The sequence below is a fragment of the Boleophthalmus pectinirostris genome, unplaced genomic scaffold, assembly GCF_026225935.1.
Source record: "Boleophthalmus pectinirostris isolate CB_2022bp ecotype Guang Dong unplaced genomic scaffold, ASM2622593v1 HiC_scaffold_5, whole genome shotgun sequence".
NCBI classification, from domain to species: Eukaryota; Metazoa; Chordata; class Actinopteri; order Gobiiformes; family Gobiidae; genus Boleophthalmus; species Boleophthalmus pectinirostris.
Genome location: NW_026571404.1, coordinates 29,112,467 through 29,133,427, shown reverse-complemented (window position 1 = coordinate 29,133,427; position 20,961 = coordinate 29,112,467). Strand labels below are relative to the sequence as shown.

The 20,961-nt window shown below is 39.2% G+C and overlaps 1 protein-coding gene across 1 annotated transcript in view; it reads left to right on the top strand.

Annotated features, from left to right (window-relative positions):
- Positions 1–4,339, top strand: part of pcdh15a (protocadherin-related 15a) — a 412,089-nt gene extending 407,750 nt beyond the window's left edge. The window contains exon 36 of the mRNA XM_055162873.1: positions 3,616–4,339. Within this exon, the coding sequence (XP_055018848.1) occupies positions 3,616–4,233 (618 nt within the window). The 3' untranslated portion in view covers positions 4,234–4,339. The remainder of the gene's footprint in view (positions 1–3,615) is intronic.
- Positions 4,340–20,961: the final 16,622 nt, after the last annotated feature.

The following is a 20,961-nucleotide window of genomic DNA, read 5'->3' as shown; positions in this document are numbered from 1 at the left end:
TGTGACTGAAAGTGAGCCAGAGGCAGGGGCCAGTGGGAGTGGAGAAGAGAGAGAAAGAGGCTCTGATGAGGAGGCCTCTGATAAAAGCAGTGTTGACAGAGACTATCTGAAAGTAGACTTAGATAAGGACTTAGATCGGGAAAGCACAGTGGACTCAGAGGAAGAGGCAGAGGAGCCAGAGGAGTCGGGAGAGGAGAAATCTGAAGAAGAGGAGGAGGGAAGTGAAAAGGAGTCTGCTTCAGAGAAAGGGTCAGAGTCGGAGAAAGGGTCAGAGTCGGAGAAAGGGTCAGAGTCGGAGAAAGGGTCAGAGTCAGAGAAAGGATCAGAATCAGAAAAAGAATCTGAATCGGAGAAATCTGGCTCTGATAAAGAGTCTGAGTCTGAGAAAGAATCCGCATCAGAGAAGGAATCGGAATCAGAGAAGGAATCAGAATCAGAGAAAGAATCAGAATCAGAAAAAGAATCAGGCTCAGGATCAGGATCAAGGTCTGGGACTGCTACAGAAAAGGAGAGTGGCACTGAAAAGTCAGAAACCGAGAAGGATTCAGAGGAAGAGGAAGAAGAGGAGGAAGAAGAGGATGAAGATGAGGAAGAGGCATCCGAGGGGACAAGAGAGAGTGGTTCAACTGCTCGCTCTTCTGTCAGATCTTCCGCCACTGAGGCCAGTAAAGGCAGTAGTGCAGTTAGTGGTAGTGCAACTAAAAGTGGCAGTGAGAGTGGTAGTGAGAGTGCTAGTGGAAGCAGAAGATCATCCCAAAAAACTGTAAAGTCCAGTGAGGAGGGTAGTGAACCTGAATCCGGGACAGGAACCGCCAGTGAATCCGAGGCGGGTTCCGAAAGCGAAGAGTCAGCATCTCGCCGATCTAGTCAGAGGTCTGGGTCAGAGGGCAGTGGTGGATCCAAAAGTCAGAGTGATCAGAGTTCTGTAGCAAGTGAGGAAAGCTCTGGAGGTTCAAAATCCAGAAGTGGTAGCCAGCGTTCTCGAAAATCCACCGCGACGCCTTCTGAAGCCACCATAACTGAAGAGAGCGAGGAAGAAGAAGAGGATGAAGATGAAGACAAGGACGAAGAAGAAACCGCGGACGAAAGCAAAGAGTCCTCCAGTGAGCAAAGTGACGCATCTTCATCCCGGAGGTCCAGTGTCACCTCTGAAGAAGCTGGGCCCTCTACTCCCGTCAAAACCCCCTCCTACCCCACAGACATCAAGAGCATGAGCGCCACATCTGAAGAAACCTACGGAGGACTCTCACCCATCACCGAGGTAGACGAAGACGCCATTTCGTCCGATAGGTCCAGTGGATCTAATGCTTCGTCAGATTCCGACACAGCGTTATGAAGTAAGAGAGTGACTATAAACTAGCATGGGAGTGAAGAAAACACTGCTTTTCCCTACAGCGTGCTTCAGATTTTGTTTTTTTTCCCTTAGCTAGCAGAAAACTTTGCAGATACTCAGCTGCAGAACCTTTAGTTTGACACTCTCTTGCACATCGTTAACTTCTATCTATGACTTGTCTTTGGGTGCCTTTTCCGCCTATTCTGATTTCTCCTTTGGGATTTTGTGTGACTCTGTGCTTGAATCTTTGTTGTATTAGCACAAATAATAGGAGATGGCTATTTCTGTTTTAATAACATTGCCTGTAAGGTGAAGAAAACATTTCCTTGTTTCAGCATGCTCACTATAATTGGAAGGTATATCAACATATTGGTTTTGTTCCCTGTGGTCTTTTCAACCTTTCTTTCACCATACACATTTGTTAACTATTGCCTTCTGACAGGTATAGCCTTTGGGAATGAATGGAGGAGGTCTATCAATCAGACTTAGAGAATGATTAAAAGCATGAAAAAAAAAAAAAAGGAAAAACAAAAACGCTAGCACATACAATGCCATTAAATGTGGAGGGTCTGTCGTCTACTGTCTCCATGGAGATGTTATTGCTTGCCTGGAATGTTCAATAGTATGATATTAAACACATCTATCTATCATTTATTCATTAAGCATGTTTCTATTGCAGTAGGCTCGCGTCTCCACAATTCTGACATGTAATGTTGCCTATTGTTGTTTGCTTTGAGATGGTTTAATCTCTATTCACAATCTCACATTGTTGACAAAGCAATAACATTTCCATGAAGACAAGCAGGTGACGGACCCTCCACCAGAAAAGCTGCAAAATTCACCTGTAAATGTGTAGCTATAGACTAGGAAACAAATTTGGCAAACATTCACAACACATCATCTCATTCAATTATTTTTTTTCAATATGATTGCTACTTTTGATATTTTGGTATACCTACCAAAGACATCAAATATATCACATGAAGAGATATATGGAATTATTTAGTAGGGATATAATGATATCCAAATCTCTGGGTACGATATTATCACGATGTGCATCTCACTGTACAATATTTATTGTGATATTTTAGAGAGGCTGATATAATTGTAGATAGGACACTTTTTTACTATTAAAATACCCTGGCAAGATTTTGGTGTGAATTATTAGTGTCATAATCCAAAGAATTCTAGTAAAAAACATATTACTTCATGTTGTCTGCGCTGAAATGAATCATGGGATATGTAGTTCCCGATGTTTATTATTGTGAGACTTTTGACGATACGATATCACGATATTTCGGTTATTGTTACATCCCTGTTATTTAGTAAAGAAAAAACTTCAACAAGTCAACTAAATATTTTTCACCAAAGCAAAGGGTGGCTACTTTAAGGATTTGGTTATAAAATATCTAGTAGAGTTAGTTTTGTTTAATTACATGATTTTATACATCTTACTTCAAATATTTGATGTCTTCTGTTAAAATGAAAATGTATAAAGTAGTAAACATGTAGAAAACAACACTGAATGAGAGACTGAATCCAAACTTTTGACTGGTGTACCTGAACGTAATGTTAGGAATTACACTACTACATTTGGCTTTTCACATGTCATAAATAATCAGTTAATTGCAGTCTCACAATTGGATCTTGGAATTGGAAAATGTGAAAAATATTTTATTTAAACATCCCATATTACACAAAATTGACACTTGTGAGCTTTTAAGCCTTGGTAGAATGTTGTTACCTTCTCAGAAATATACTCAGAATTGTTTTGTTTCATTCACACGTTTATTATTAGTGTGTTTACATCTCCAAAGCTAGTTATCAGCTACCTTTTACCTTTAGTTTTGTAGAAATGGGGAATTCCAGGGCTGAAATTATCCAAATAATTGTAGTGAAAGTATATGCAGTTTAATAACACAGTGGAGCACTTCCTATATTACCACATGAAATCACAAGTTGGACCAGAGTGTTTTCTGTTTGAGAGAAGAACTCAGCCTAAATATGCAGGGTTTGTGTGTTGAACATGTGTGAATGAAACAAAACACAACTCCATGTATGTTTTAGATGAGGACACATACAACAAAATTAAAATAGAGATCAGAAAATAGGGTATTATGGGCCTTTTAAAAGCATTCCATCTTCCAAAAACAAGAGATCAGATAGTCATACACAGTCAACACATTTTGCCTTTCTTTTCACAACAAAAACAACACTAACATTTGTCATTTTGATATTTCTCCTCTATAGTAGTAGTAACTCTCCTCTTTCTGTCTTTATAGTCTGGCAGAAGAAAGCGAATCAAGCTGGTGATCGATCGAGAGAATGAGACAACTTCTACCGGAGAGGAGAGCACTACAGAGACCCCGCAGCCCCCCCTGTCCAATGTCAACAGTCACAGCAACATCAACGGCAGCATCTACCTCGCCCAGAACGGCACTATTGTCAGAACGCGAAGAGTGCCCCTCCCAAACAACATCAAGTCGGGCTCTCCATGCCGCCTGACGGAGCATTTTAAAAAACTCGACAAACTGGGGGTCACTCACGAAGAGCCATCATCGCCCGTCTCCACCACGGACGGCACACTGAACGGCACGGAGAACGGCACGAGCACATGCATCTCCGCTAACGTGGACATCAATCTGAACACGCGCTCCTCCAGCGGCTCCCTCGGATCCGGTATTGTAGTTCTCAAAACATTTGGCTCCAGAACTAATATAGCCAAGACCTTGATTGACAGAAACAACAGCTGCGTCAACATGGAGCAGGAGACGTGTGTTGACAACCATAAGGACAGCCGAGAGACGCTGGAGTCCCACAGCGAGCACACACTTTCGGACGAGGATGAGTTGTGGATGGGGCCATGGAACAACCTGCACATACCAATGACAAAACTCTGACTGGCCATGCAGAAAATATTTTTGTTTTTGGGTTTTCTGTCAGTCATGTAGAGGTGGGTGATACTGACAAAAATATATTATGATTTTTTTTGTTGTTGTATGATAATCAAACAGTATTTTTGCAATATACTAGAAGTGATTGCGGAAGGATGGACATAGGGTCTTGTGTACAGAGTTTAGTATGCGAGAGGTGTGCTGTGTACACTTAACCCCTACCTTAATATAAGTTTAATTGAACGTGTCAATCAAAAGATAATTGACAGTACCTGTTTTCAGAAAGATGCAGAACATGATTTGTACGTTTTTTTGTTTTTTTTTGTTTGTTTGTTTTTTTTAATAGTCAATTGTCTTCAGAGGTGGGTACTTCAAATTAGTATTACTCAAGTAGAAAGGCAAAGTAGGGGTCAAAGAAATTACTGATTTAAGGTTAGAAATGTATTTGGGGAAACTCTAACTCAAGTAAGAGTAATAGTAAGATTTATCTCGGAGTATTTGAAGTTATGTTATTAGGTTCTATTTTCAGACGAAGAGTTTGTTTTCATACCTGACATTTTCGACTGCTCACTAGCGGTCTTCCTTTGAGTGGTCACATGATGTTGCTGTAACGTGTCCGGTCAGCTGATTTAAACAGATTTTGGCGCTGTCTTGATCTGCAGTCTGACTTCCTCAGGACAGTATCCCAGGTTTTTTACTCTCACATACCTGGGATACTGTCCTGAGGAAGTCGGACTGCAGATGGCGCTGTCGTCCTGCCTCCTCCGGTAGGAAGACAGCGCCAAAACCTGTTTAAATCAGCTGACCGGACACGTTACAGCAACATCATGTGACCACTCAAAGGAAGACCGCTAGTGAGCAGTCGAAAATGTCAGGTATGAAAACAAACTCTTCGTCTGAAAATAGAACCTAATAACATAACTTCAAATACTCCGAGATAAATCTTACTATTACTCTTACTTGAGTAAATTTACCTCACTGGACTAGTATTTGAAGTTATTGTAACAGGCAGGACAAAACAATTAAAAAATACACACAATAATATTTTCAAAGAATAGACCACACACATTTGAGTGGTGCAAGAAAGAAAGAAGTTAAAATTATTGGAAATTGTCAACATTGTTTTGTCACATCTAGACACTCACAATGGAGAGAGTAACAAAAACTTATACTCAAGTTAGAGTTCTGTTAAAGGTGCACTGTGTAGCTTTTCTGGTGTAAGATCAGCCGTCTGCTTGTTTCCATGGAAATATTGCTGTTTTGCCTTTATTATTTCACAGTATGGAAATAAATGTAGTAATCACAACAGGTTAATGGTCAGAGCTATGGAGGAGCAAGCCTGCACATGGTAAGAATTCATGTTTTTCAAGTTGAACAAGTGCAACTGAGATGTGTTTAATGCCATACTGTGGGAAATTCCAGGCAAAGAAATAACATCTCCATGGAGACAAGCAATCAGCGGACACTCCACCTTAGAAATGACATACTGCACCTTTAAATGTACTACGCAAGTTGCAGTAAAAGTACTACCCACCTCTGCAAATTTTCAAATCAACAATGTTATTATGATTTTAGACAAGAAACCGTATCACCCACCTCTCACATCTTACTGGTTTTCTTTTACCAAATCACTTTTTAAACAAGATTGTGTGCCTCAAAAGGGGAAGCTCAATGCTGATGGATACAGGTGATTGCACTTAAAGTATTTTTCTTTACCTGATTACACAGATCAAAGGACGATGAGCTACAGGGCTAAGGGTGGGGAGATTATATAGTTCTATGGCAATGAGTGCCTCAAAGAAATTTATGTGAACCGTGCTTGACTGTCCTGATTTTATGTCCTGTGATAATGGACCAGTTTGATTTAGTACTTTTATATTCATTTTCTTTTTTCACGAGATTGTTCATATTACACTGACAGAAAGAGATCTGTAACAATGAAATGTAAAAAAACGATTATATATATAGTCTTTATTGAAGAGAAGAGACATATTTTGATAATGTTACTGAAAAGAATTTAAAAAGATCATTGGCTTTATGTTGTGATCATGTTTTTGGAAGAAAAAAAATATTATTGAGAAATTATTTTTGTCTATTTTGTATCTAACAGAGAAAATCTAACATAATGTCATTAAAACATAAAACACATATTTGTCACAGAATATGGCTGTTTTTGTTGATACTGTCTGGAAGTCCATTTTCAGGATCCAAACATGGGAAATGGCAACCAAATCATGTTTCAGGCCAACAATAAAGTTTGAATTTATTTTAAAACTCTGAAGTAACTTTACTACTGCTTTACTCCATGCTTTTTGGCAGTAATAAGGTAAGTTTGAGCTTGGTCTTCCCACAATTGACATATGGTTTCAATATAGTAAAACTTTACGATCTTATGAAAAAATACTATTCTGCAGACTTTTGAGAAAATGTGGCCTTCTCTCTGTGTGGTTGGCTCTCACATCCAATTCTAGTGATGACAAGTCACTAATAATAGGAATATGGGGAGCGACTGAATGTATAAAAATGAGTAAAGCAATGTTACATGCACAAGCCAAAAGTGCTCTGCCTGACACGAAAGTCCTAAATCGAAGGCCCTATATTACACAAAATGGACACTTGTGAGCTTTAAGTCATAGTTAGAATGATGTTACCTCCTCAAAAACATACCTGGAGTTGTGTTTGGAGTTTGTTTCATTCACAAGTTTGAGTAACTGTTATTAGTCTGTCTACATCTTCAAAGCTCAAAATGCTTTTTTCCACTTTGTGATGAACCTTGTCATGAAGTGGTAATTTTCAAGTTAATAACTACCTTTTACCTTTTGATTGGTAGAGTTTGGCAATTCTGGTGCTGAAATTACCAGTATCCAGATGATTTTAGTGAAGGTGTATGGAGTTTAAGGCTATGTTTATATGATGATGGGCTGAACAGAAGACATAAAAGTGGCATCGCGTCTTCACTTTTTATTCAGTGTTTACGGTGATGCAAAAGTGTGTGGCATTCGATTGAGTATGCATGCCATTCGACATGTTTGTTTCTGTTTATTGTATGTATGTGACATAAACGCTTGCGCAACGTGAGCAGATCTGGTCAGAGTTTTGCGTCTTGGGCAGTGTAGATGGAAACGTGAAGCCTATTCAACTTTTCCACTCTGCAGGTTCACTTTTAAGCACCCAAAACGCCATTACTGTATTAACGAAAGGCACTTCTGAATTCTGTTTGAGAGAAGAACCCTAAATATGCATGGTTAGTGTGTGAAATATGTATGAATGAAACAAAACACAACTCCAGGTATGTTTTGTATGATAAAACAACATAACAGTTTGATACGGGCCCTTTAATAGACAGAGGAAGACTATAGTAAACCTGAGCTTGTCTCATTCATTTGCTACCTGGTGGAAGATTGACACATGAAGCATCTCCATGGTGACATTTTACAAAAGGGCTCTGATGTCGACCACGCTGACAATGCCAATCAAGTTTTCAGAGATCCCTAAAAGTTTTGGAAATGAGATGCAGCTAAATGCCAAAGCTATTGCAGAAAATAGGTCAGGGAAGATTCTGGTTTCCTACTGCAACAAGTTTGTCCTCAGAGGAAAGAATATGCTTCTACAACGGTACTTCAAACAGTATGAGTTAGTGTTGTCACTTTGTTGTATTATGATACTATAGGAAAAGGAAAAATGTGAACGTTAGGTGTAATCTAACTTGTTTAAATAATCACTTAAATGCAAATAAATAACAAAACAAAAATACATATAAAGTAAATGGTCACATGTATACAGCCTAGTGCTTTTCTACCTCCAATCAACACTAAAAGTTGTTCACCACTCTAGGTCCTCCGCTTGTTTGACAAAGTCTTTTACAAATTCTTCTGACGGATTAAATTGGCTGATTGGAGGATGGAAGGAGTCTGCATGTGAAAGAGCCATTTATCAGTTTCTTTTCTATAGAAATCTATCACTAGTTAGGCCCGAGCCTCGAGATGGTGTAGGGCCTATTGCTTTCACTACGATGAAGGCATGGGCAATGATGAGCACATGGGCGAATATGAGAGGGCGTTGTGCAGCTTCATCCTCTTAATCGCCCTCGGCATGAATAGCAATATCCCAGTAACCCAAGGCCTGGGCAATCACGTTGACCACACCTACATGTCACGCAATCAAGCTGATCACTCCTACATGCCCTGCAATCAGGCTGACCACGCCTACAGGAAGTAACAACAGCTGATATACGACACATCACTACCAACACCGGTGACAGTTCTGAAGATGGCTTATAGCAGCAGCCGAAACATGTCAACAAGGTAAATGGACTTTACTGTACTGTCTTTAAAAAGAACCCAAGAAGTTAAAGGCCTGAGCCATATTTAGCACTGCTAAAATTAATGGAAGTCAATGGGAGTTCAGGGGGTGACCCTGAGGAGATGGTGCAGATGCACCCGTCATTCACGAATGACCCCAGGGTGACGTGGGGAAGGTCGAGAGCTTTCAAAAAACGTATAATATACTATTCCAATGTTGACTGATATGCTGTTTTTGCTCCAATTTGAGCCTCAGAGGAGGAGAGAGATGAGGAGAGATCAGGAGACAGATGAGAGGGGGGGAGAGAAGAGAGGAAAAAGAGAGGGAGGGTGGGTAGGAGACAGATGAGAGGAAGATAGAGAAGAACAAGGGAGAGAGAGAAGGTGAGAGATATTGGGGGGTACAGAGAGGAGAGAGTGAGAAGGAGAGAGTAGGAGAGAAAGAGGAAGAAGGAGAGAGAGGAGGCCGTGGGCAGGGCAGCAAGTAGGGGACTGGTGGGAGCAGCAGGCGGGGGCGTGGCAGGAGCAGCAGGCAGGGGGAACCCTAAATGGAGGAGCAGACATATTGTCATCAGGCGGGGACGTGTCGACATCATTTGGGTACATATCCTCATCAGGCGGGGGCATAGCGACTGCAGGCAGGAACATAGGAGCTGCGTCCTGTTACGGCGCAAGGTACAACAATGTCCTGTCGATTTGAACTTCCTAGCGCTACTGCGCATGACCCCAAAAGCTCTGTTCCAGTTTAAATACCGTCGATTTGAGCTCCTGAGGCAGAAGTGGAGTAACAAGTCACATTTTAAAAGTGTTTAGGTTTTATTGTATGTTTTGACCAGTTAAGCAACGACATGTGTATGTTAGATTTGCGGCTGAATACCTACATTAGATGATTGAATAGTTTGGATTTAATGTTTGATTTTATTGTTATCATTTTCATTACATCATATTTATTTTGTTTCCATGTATAGAAATTGTTGAAACTTTATTTAGAAAGGCATTGTATAAATAAAATATCAGTATATTATAATAGGATATGCACACTGTAGCCTATGATATTAGTGTTAAATATTATATTATTACTATTTAATATAAAGATTTCAGTGTTTCCAGTATTTTTTTCACTCTCACACATGCGTTCACCCTTGTAGACACACATACAATGTACAGAATGCAGAATTTGTTTATTTTATAGTTTAATTTCTACTCGAACAAAAAAGCAAAATCGTTTGTGCTGATAAAAATTGCACTAGAAATAAAACAAAAATATATATATATAATATAAAAATGGAAAAATTAAGCCAAATTAAAGCCATTTTAAAATTAAAACGTTTTGCAGACTTCTGTAAAAAATAAAAAAATAAAAAAAAAAAAAAATTATCACATTTAATACGTTTTTTTTTTTTTTTTATTGCGGGCAGTTTTCTATCTAGACAGAAGGGGCGGGGCTTCCAGAGAACGTGAACAAGCGCTTGTGCACCACTTGTAGGAAAACAAAAATAGGCTAAAGGTTGCAGTTTTTGCGCACTTATAAACCAATAACTCTTCTGTGATAGCTCCAAAATACCAAAATCACAAGAAATCAGACAAAGCAAGCTATGTGTGAGCTGTTTTCTTTGAACCAAAAAAAAATAAGGCAGATTTAATAACTAAACTTGGCTAAAAGCTAATTTCTATTTTCAGCGTTTTCGGGATTTTGTTTAGCCTCCACGTGTCTGCTGTGACGTCTGGTTTACGGAGAAGTTGTTGTTAACAAAGGTGAGTGTGGAAATAAAAGAACACTGGGAGTAAAACTGTAATTAGAAAATACCTCAAGTCTGCTACTGTCTACTACTAGTATTGGTTGTTTTTTCCATACTGGGACTAGATTAAAACCACCGCTGGAAAGTAATTGGTAACTTGTTTAATTATGTATTTATTCTGACTTAACTTGCTATGGATACTTTTATCGAAATTTTGCACTAGGTCATTTATTTTGAGTTGGCTTTTTCACCACTGACCTACAGAGTGACTTGGGGGTGTATTGTCAATTCTTACCATGTGCCATACAACAATAAAGTGCTATTTAAAAGGCCCATATTTCAGATCTGTTATAATGTTATTCGTCATCATTGTGTTTTACACACACACATTCTGCATATTTAGGCTGAGCTCTTCTCTCAAACAGAAAACAGTCTGTTCCACCTTGTGACATTATGTTGTAATGCAGGAAGTGCTCCATTGTGTTTTTAAACTCCATACACCTTCACTAGGATAATTTGGTTAATTTCTGACCAGGAATTGTGAATCTCTACTGAACTTAATATAAAAGGTAGCTGTTAACTTGAAAACCACTGTTTAATGACGTCACAAGGTGGAACAGAGCAGAGCTTTTTGAGCTTTGGACATGTAGACAGACTAATAATAAAGGATTACACTTGTGCATGAAACAAACCACAAATCCAGGTATGTCTTTGATGAGGTACCAACATTCTAAAATTTCAACTTAAAGCTCACAAGAGTGAGTTGTGCAATATACAACCTTTAAATAAGAACATGGGGAAAAAAGAGAGAAAAAACAAAACAACAGAAGCAGAATTTTTGTTGTATTATTTTCCCCCACCACAATATACATTGTAGTTTTGTCAAAAAAATTGGAAATTCACTATAGGTGTTTACCTATTGTCTATTGTCATCAACAGGCCGTCTTGTCTCGTAGGATTAAGTGACATCTAGTGTGAGAGTTGGATTGCAGCTGAACATTGCTCCAAGCAGCAGGTACGGCACCCATGGGAGACAACTAAGAGTGAAAAAAAGAGACAAATCTTTTAGCAAACTTTGCTTCACTCACTGACTTAAGTCCCATAGGCTTTTCATAATTTATCAGGATTAGATGGAACTTGCAAGGAAGTCTCAAAGTTTTCATCCTTGCAGAATAATTGCTTTCAGGTTATAGAAAGTAAGTTGCGTTACAAACACTGTTTCTTATTGAGCTTTATAAAAATTTGATGGCTTCGCATGAGTTGATTATCTATGCTGGAAAGTCTGAACACGCCTCATCCTGGCTTGTTTCTGTGCAGGTTTGTGACAGCTTGCTTGTTCTAATTGGCCTTCTATGGCCTTGTTTCTGGCCCTTACTTTAATCAGAGGACCAGGCGCGTGCGTGCATTCAGATGTGCTGTGGAGTGAACAGAACAGATTCATTGGCTTTCTGAGGCTGTAGCTCTGCAGCAGCCGTAGACACTCCTGATGCGTTAACATTCAATGTGACAGGAACAAGTGCAAAGCAACTTCTTAGAAAATATCAATTTCAAATCACCTGGTTATCAATTATTCATAGTGCATGTTATATTAGTCTGTGTCTTCAGATGGAGCTGTATTCAGGAGCTCCTTAAACTAAAAAATGTAGCAAGGGATTTCTCATTATGACTGCATTGGAGAAAAACATGTCAATTGCAATTGCAATACGATACATTATTATGCCAATTTATTTTGCAATTAAATAAAATCTCATTATGATTTTCACAGTTTTATTATAAGTACAAGGGCTGCATGATATGGGGAAAGTTAGCAATATTGCGATATTTTAATACTTTTTTGACTCATAAATAAATCACTGTAAACATGCTTTAGTTTACTAGTGAATCTTAATAAGGAAAATATAGTTTTAAAGTTTCTGCTTTATTTCACATATTCTTTTTAAAAAACAGTGCAAGACAGAGAACTCTGGTGTTATTGAGATATATTGAGTATGTTGTGATGCTGATTACTGCAATATCGATACTCTTCCGATATTTTGTGTATACTGTATAATGTATACCAAATTAGTGCCATGTTAGACGTTATCTTTGATTATCTTTTAGAAATACAACAAAACAGCTAACTTAAAATCTTATCTAAGAAACAGAACTTTTTGTGGAGAAAACACCGGTCAGAGCTATTATTGTCAGCATCATAAACAAGAGAATAATACCAGCTCATGGTGTTATACCTATTCAAACAGAGCCTGTGCGGTCTGATTGTGGCAGACAGACTGAATAAACGCCGTACACAGCTGCAATGGGCTGATCTATTTATTAATGAAAAAGTTCTCTCAAGTCTTTTCAAACTGAATGGCATCTGATGGAGCCGGAGCTGTGAAGTGGCGAGCATCCGACAGAGGTGATGATGACTCAGTTCCACCAAAGAAGACCTCATTTCTCCAAATCCATTTTCTACTTTTTTATCCTTTGTTTGACGAGCACAAGGGAAATGCCATAGAATTCTGTTTCAAATGAATGAGAATGAGAAATGAAAGCTTCACTACTTATTGTATATTGCAAACATTAGACTTAGACTTGGACAAACTTTATTCATCCACCAGGGAGATTATTTGGACACTGTAGCTCACACATCGCTGTAGCTCACACATCACAAACAAGAGCAACAATATAAATGGTAATAATACATTCAAAATAAGTAGCAACAATAACAAGAGACTGGTGTCAAATAAGGCATAATTTATAAATGTATGTAAAAAAAAAAAAAAATGTAGTAAAGATAAATCTCAGCTATATCATATTTCATTACATCACCATCTGCTACTTCTCTGTGTCTCCAGCAATGAAAACATGTAAGGGGTGTGCGCTAACCAAAGCTCATACATAAGCTCTAGATTATATATTGTGTTGACGCAGGAGCATTCATTAATCCATTAATAACTCTGCCACAGTGAGGAGAGCGTTTCCCAGGTACTACTTTCTCTCTCCTGGCTCACCTATTAGCATAGCGCATATAGGATATCCTGGCCTAGAGGAGCCAGTATGATAATCTGGTCATGACTCATTCTCCAGATTATCACAAATCCCCAGCGGAGGCAGCAGGAAACTCCTCATAATACCTATCCGTCACCATTGCTCACTGCTGCTCTGAGCTGGAGGGCTCCACTTTGCTGTCAGACCAACTCCAAACATTTACAGTGGGACTTTGGTGCTTTTTCGGTAGAGTCAAAATAAATGGGGAAGTTTAATCTAAATGTAAAACTACATTAACTTTTTCTTTTTGTGTATCTTTTTATTTAATTAGTTAGATTTCTTTATAGAACAAAAAATAAGACAAAAATAAAAAGACAAAACAAACACCCACCTCTCTCTCCACACTCCAAACACAAAGAAATACACAGCAACTAATGTCTAATCTTGTCTAAATAGTTAAAAAGGGTGTCCATGTCTGTTCACAATAACAACTATAATGTATTATCAGTAGTTTTATGTAAATATCTTTGCTCTTTGTTATTATATTATATTGTAATGCATGAGCTACTGTGTCCAAATAATTTCCCTTGTGGATCAATTCAGTTTGTCAAAGTCTAAATGGGACAATAGGTTACACTGTTGGTAAATGTTAACTTTCTAACCAGCAAGTTTAGTTAATTTATTTATTTAAATGAGGATGTAGTGTAGAGATCCTGTACACCAGATGCTGTACACCAGATTTGTAACATACTTTCCATCTGCAGTCCTTGGGTTGGTTGAAGGTTCAGATCTCACTTGTTGTTATTTTGAATGTACTTTACTCTATTGCTCCCACTCCAGTCACTGTAATGTGTCAGAAAGGACATCTGACATAAAAAGTTATGTGAAAATAGATGTATCATTAAAAACCAACAATGTTTTAATGAGACAATGCTTTCTGGAGAAAAATTAAAAATGAATTACAAATTTGCACCGAATATTTTTTTAAAGTGAGTTGATTTAAGTTTAATCAGTCCCTTTTTGTCACAACTGAGTCAAAACTAAAAGCAAAATAATCATAATTTTAATAAAACTATTGTTTTGTTTTTGTTGGCATGAAACATTGCATAATTTCAATTTGTAAAGACATGGCAATGACATCTTGCTTTCATGTCTTTCTCACTTTTCTTTCTTCACAGTTTAACAATGAGCACCAAAGACCTTGCAGAACTTTGCCCCCTGACTTCTCTGGCAACGATCTTCTGAACACCAAAAGGTCCTACTTCCACCCACTCTACACTACACTGTCTTCTACAGGTAAGTGTTCTACTTCTGTCCTGAAGTGCGTAGATTGTTAACAGTTTATTAATACTGCTGACAGCATATGTTATGATATAAGCCGTAGCAGCTCCTGATCAATGCTAAATGAATTGCAGCCTCTCAGTGGGACCATAATGCAATGAACCACACTTAAGTGCACTTCATAAACATCCCAGGTCTACTCTTTGCTCCATCTATACAACCCTAATCAATATGGCTCTCATATTGTCAGTTTAGCCCCGGGCCCTGCCACCTGTTAGACTTGTGCGGAACCTGGCTGCTTCAAAGTTGCAGCATGTTGAGAGCCTGCTAATTAGATTTCCTCTGGAGTGTGATGGGGCTGAAGAGCTGATCAATGAGATAGCAGCAGATGAAGCCGAGCGAAGGGAAAGTTTTGCAAACCACACATTAGCCGAACCAGACACCTGAAAGAGAATATTCACCAAAGCACGGAATCCAGCATATGACACCAAACTTTTTTATTTACAGACAAAATGCACAACTTTCCCAAATTGTATAAAGAAAAAAACACACACGCTATGCTTAAATGCATTACAACTTTATGGCATACACATCATACTTCAAAGAAACTAAAAGCTAAAACTAAATCAAATAAATAGTGATAGTGATAATAGTGAAAGTATTAAAGATAAGATAAAGATAAACTTTATTTGCCCACAATGTGGAAAATGTTGCAAGTTGCAACACTTAGTTTCAGAAATGAATGAGAATAGAAATATGCACTCAAAAATCAAGATTCACTTTAAATTAAATGTAAATATATTATTCAGCAGTTAAGTGTGATATATAAATAGGAGCAGTTTATATAATGAAATCCTGACCAGGTAAGTGATTTTAAATAAATTAAAATTTGTGCAGTGAATGTGGAAAAGGTGTGTTTAAGTAAGTGCACACAGTGTTTAAGTAACCACTAGATGGCGCTTGAAACTCACAGCTCAGTTTTGACATCCAGTGTCAAGGCTGCATCTTGACTTCAGCCTTTAAATATCTTTAGCGATCTTTTGACTTCTGCAGTGCATAGAATATTTTATAGTGGTAGAAATTACCTGTCAATAAAAAAGCAGTAAAGTGGTCAGTGTCAGATAACCTTCATTTAATTTATTCCACACAGTGATAAAGTCGCATGTCTCCACTTTTCATAAGTTATTTAATAAAGACGTCAAGTTTGATTTAAGGACTTCAGGTTGTTGTGTCAGCCAATCAGAGCCTGTCAATCATTTCAGCCTTTTACAGTTTTGTTTCTTTCCTCGGGTTGGCATGCTCTATACCACAGATCAGTCACGTTTTAGTAGCCCAGTCTTCAGACAGAGAGGAGATTCAAGTCCATCATCATCTCCTCATTTCCTGTAGCTATTTGAGCGCGTGCCTCTCTAAAATAGACGGCTGTGGACCGCAGCCCGAGCTATCTGGGGACCTGTTTTCAAAATAAATCAGGGATATTAGGATGTCTCTGCATCTTGTGTTTTGACATTTCTACAGCCCAGGCCGACTTTGTGTGCAGAGCGTGTGCTATCTGACTTAATGACATTTGAGAAGTCTTCTTAGATGCTTTTAGGTTTCCATAACTATATATTGTACATGTCGAGTACTTTATAATTTCTGCGCTGCACATTGTTATTTTGGATATGTACTCCAAACCCTAAAGTAGGCCTTAAATGACAGATAGGTCAGACGCACACACACTCCGTCGACATCCCGCCCAGAGGTTATATTCTGTCCGAAATGTTGGGTGTGTAGTAAAATACATGCTCCACACTGTCTGGCACTCCTAATGAAGGCCTTTATGACTATAGTCCTATGTATTATACCCCACGAGGTCACATCAGATCTCATCCTATATCCGCCGCTGTACTCGCCGTTTCACCAAACCTTCTCCAAACTTTACTCATGCCCTGTCTATTACTTGTTCATCTTCTATTACTAATATTATTACTGATGTCATACACAGTTTGATGTATTTTTTCATCAGAGGAGAAAGTCTCTCCCTTGGGTTATTCTGAGTCAGACACACTTTTACGTGGCCAGACTTGTCAGACTGCGAGCTTTCAGCACCCACAGTGTTAATGTATAATGTCAACGCAGTAGGGAGCCTTGTTAAAAAGCAATTAAGCCAAAATGATTTAAACATTGTGCGGTCGGCCCTATTGGCGAGCCCTGAGGTACACACTGTTGTTGTCTTAAAATGAGAATTTCACTGTCTGCTCGCACTGCAAAACCGCTATTTGTGTGCGCGTACTCCCAACCGCACTTTCCCACACCCCCCGAACCGAGCACACCACAGGCACACGCACACACACACACACACACACACAGCAGCATTCACATGAGCAGTAATTGTGGGCTTGGACTAGTTTTTGGTGCATTAAAACAGTAGCTGCTTTAAATGACAGGGGCTGAGACATACTTGCATTGATGTCTGTGAGGTTGGTGAAGATGGCTGATTACTCCGGGAGGACGTGGCATTCACTATTTCGTATTTCAAGTTGTTTATTGGTCTGGATCACTGGATGAAAACATGAGCTCTCTGTTAATTGTAATGTATTCACAGTCCATGGCGAAATAGCTCTCCTCAAGCTAGTCTAGTGTTTGGTTGTTTGGTTTGCTGAAATCTTTCTCTAAGTGTGTTTTTTTTTTTTTCATGTTGAACTTGAATAAAAAATAACTTATTTTGATGTTATGAAACAACTTGAGGTTAAATTTGCATTATATACCATTTCTACTGGAGGGTCCGCCACCTGCTTGTCTCCATGGAAATATTATTGCTTTATTTAGAATGTTTCACAATACAGATTAAACGTATCCAGCATAATGGAGACAAGCAGGTTACAGCACTATGCTACATTAGAATTCAGATCTGTGGAGAGTCACCCCTATTCACAGAAGGAATTGTTGTATTTTTGAGCAATTAAAACACCCGTAATGAATAAATGCTAGATGAATATGTTTAATATGTTTATGTTTTACCATGGTACATTCCAAACATCACTATAGTATCTCCAGACACAAGTAGGTAGCGGACCCTCCACAAGAAAACTGCGTTGTGCACCTTTAAATGTACCTCTTCAAAATACGTCACAATATTTGCTGTTATCCATCAGTATAAATTCATCTAATTAACTGCATAAGTTGTTTTTCTTCTGGCTAAAATGGCATAGAACTATTATTGGGGGACTTGTCAATGACGTTTGCCAACATATTTTTATTCTAATTGCTCATAGAAAGAAAAGAATTGTACTCAAGGTAGATGATGCTAAAAAAAGTAAACCTTTCAATTGAGATTATTGTGGATTGGCATCATGTTTTGTTGAGCTGCAAATCTTGGCAGTGTTTACACTTGAATACAGTAGTTGTTCTTTCATAAAGCAGTTGTCATCTTCTACACAATGCAATAATTTGCAGTAATTTGTGTCTCTCAAAAAAATTATGTAAGAGGCTTTAGTTTTGTTGCTATCCTGTGTCTTAGGCAAAGATTAGCACTAGGCCACAGGCAGACGCGTTCTTGCTGTTGGCAGATTGTTAGCTTTCTCTCAGTGCAAATGTGCTCATCACAGCCAGACGCTTGGATGTGGTTAGAACATCTGTGTGGTCTCCAGCTCAGAAGAAGACAGACAGAGGAGAGACAGAGGGCGAGGATTCAGAGAGGGAGGGGCTGTGGGACCCCAGAGTTTTTCCATGATGGAGCCTGAACCATGTGTCTGCAGTGACAGTGACAGGCGCAGACTGTGCATGAGTTATGCTGCTGTAGAGTCTGGAACGTCACACTTTGGGGCAGAGAGATGGGGGCGTTAGAGGAGTCTTGGTCCAAAGCTGCGGTCGGCTCCCCACCACCAGCACCGTGTGTGTGTGCGTGTGCACGCGAGCGTGTGCGTGCGTGTGTGTGGTGTTTATTTACGAGCCTGTTTAACCACGGCGCGGTCCCTGTGGTGGACTGACACAAGATGACAGCAGCCCAAATGTCTTGCCCTAAAACTCCAGCCTAATGGTCGCTTAGTGCTGTGGAGACAGGCACTGGGAAAGGCGCCTGGGGTCTTTTCGTAGGGGCCCTCTGAGCAACACATCAGCTCACACATCTATAGGCCACCCTCCAGAGCTTTATTACTACCTGCTCGTGTGGCTGTGGCGCCACTCAGCCAAGGCTGTATGTTAAGGGACAATAGAACCTGAGTGGAGACACTATCCATCTATTACAACTGCTCCAACGATGAAGAGCCACTGGACCACCGTCTGCATGCTTCAGTAGAAATAACAATACTTTAATCAGAGGTTGTGCTGTCTGCACTTCACTGGAGCCAAATCCTTAATCCCAAACATACAATCTCATTTCTTGTGCAGATAATTGTTGTTTTTAAGAGTCCATTCTAACTTGTCCTTTTCGGGTTCATCTGCGACTGAAGCCTGAATAACTGTGGTAAGTAAATAGCAGGGACTTGTGTTATTGGGCAAATTAAAGGCAATATAAGAGCAAAGTTACATAAAACTGATCCGCGTAAACACACCATTCATAAGTGCATACCATTCTGTGTGGGCTTGTCAGCCAATGCAATTAGATGCTTTCTGAGAGGAAGAAAAGATTATCATCAAAAACCTTGAGCATTGCTCAATTCATGTGAACAGGGCTGTTTGTTGTGAGACAGACTGTGCCTGTCAAAAATTCACATCGGTTAGTCGTTCTGATCACAGCTCCAGGATTTAGGAGAGGAAACGGGCAAAGTCACCAATCCCATGGGAATCCATCTTCTCCTGAATCACCTGTCCCCTGTGCACTGTTGATAACCAATCCTGCGCGGTGGCCCAGTGCAACACACAAGAAGTAGAATGAGCTTTGATGAGAGCTTTCCAATCTGCGCCTGTGGAGCTGTGCAAACACACAGCGCACCATATACACTGGGCCCGGCCGTTAGCACTCATCAACCTGTTTGTACTGCAATTTCCTCCTGCTCTTATCCAGCTTTTGTCCACTGTCATTTCACTGGGATTATGGAAAGCTTTCATCATGCACGAGCATCAACCGCAGCACAGGCTAATGTTTTTGGAGGTTTTTTTTTAAAGGAAGACATCATTTGTACCTGGTTTAAGTGAACTCAATACATTACTTGATTAGACAATTATAGGTGCACTGTGTGATTTTTTATTTATTTTTTTTTTTTTGCCATCTGCTTGTCTCCATGGAGATGTTATTGCTTTACTCAAAATGAATTGTGGCAAGGCAGTACTGCATTTATTCAATTACAGGTGTTTTACTGCTTGAAAATTTGTAAAAGAGGCATTCTTACTGTATGTGGGCTTGCCTCTCCAAAGATCTGATCTTGAGCTTGTCCCAGTGGTGCCACCTTTCTTGTCTTCATGGAGATAGGCATTAAACTTGTATTACTGTTGGACACTTCAGGTTAACCATTAACATCTCCAAGGAGACAAGCAGGTAGTGGACACTCCATCAGAAAAGTTACTTGAAAATTTAAGTTATTTTAGGGCTTATGGCCCTTCTTACTTGCTCTAGTTGCAGAAAATACCATAATACATCTAGTTCAGTCAACTGTTTCATAATTCATAACTGAAAAACTGAAAATATTTATGAACTTTCTCAAACAATCTCTTTGCTTATCCTATGTAACCAATAAAGAAGTTTTATAAATCTTTCCAACACAGGGCCTTTTCTGTTTTTTTTTTTACTCATAGTAAGTTTTACACTGTTTATTTAACAGTGTTAAATAAACACACACATATATATATAAAAATGGTAATCTTCACTGTTTGTTAGTTTTTGAGCCTTGCCCTTGAGGAGCACCTGTTCTGGAGTTTTAACTAAGAAAACCAAGCCCTGAATGAAGCCCTCATTCCTGTGTTTTTAATCTCCATACCTTTTTTATATTTGCTAATTTGATTGATAGGCCTCTCATTCTGCTACACTCCTGTGACATTTGCTGCACATTTTTATTACAGTAGACACATGGACAAATACTCTTCGCACAAGATGGGTGTGACACTGTTAAACCCTCATTTAAAAGTGCAAAATTAAACCTTTTTTGTTATGTCTGGCCTCATTAGCTCTCTGTTAATGTCTTTTACATACGTATCCACCTGCAGTCCAAACGAGGTAAGTTTACACTGTGTTTTAATCTCCAATTGTCTTTAACTAGACTAGTGATGTCAAAAGCCTCCACTGCTGAGTCCTTTAGAAGAAGTCATCAGGACAGATTAAGGTCCCGTCTAGACACAAGCTGCGGTGGGGTTGTGTTTTCTCTTCATATTAGCTCAGGCTTTGTGGAGGTGAAGATTATCTCCAGTCAGTCCCGGGAGGCTTGGGACACTCACTGCTCTAATCTGTGGGGGGACAGTGCAGTTGATTTAGTCTTTGATGAGAAGTGCTCTGTCCCAAATACTGATGAGCTGTTAGCCATCACCAC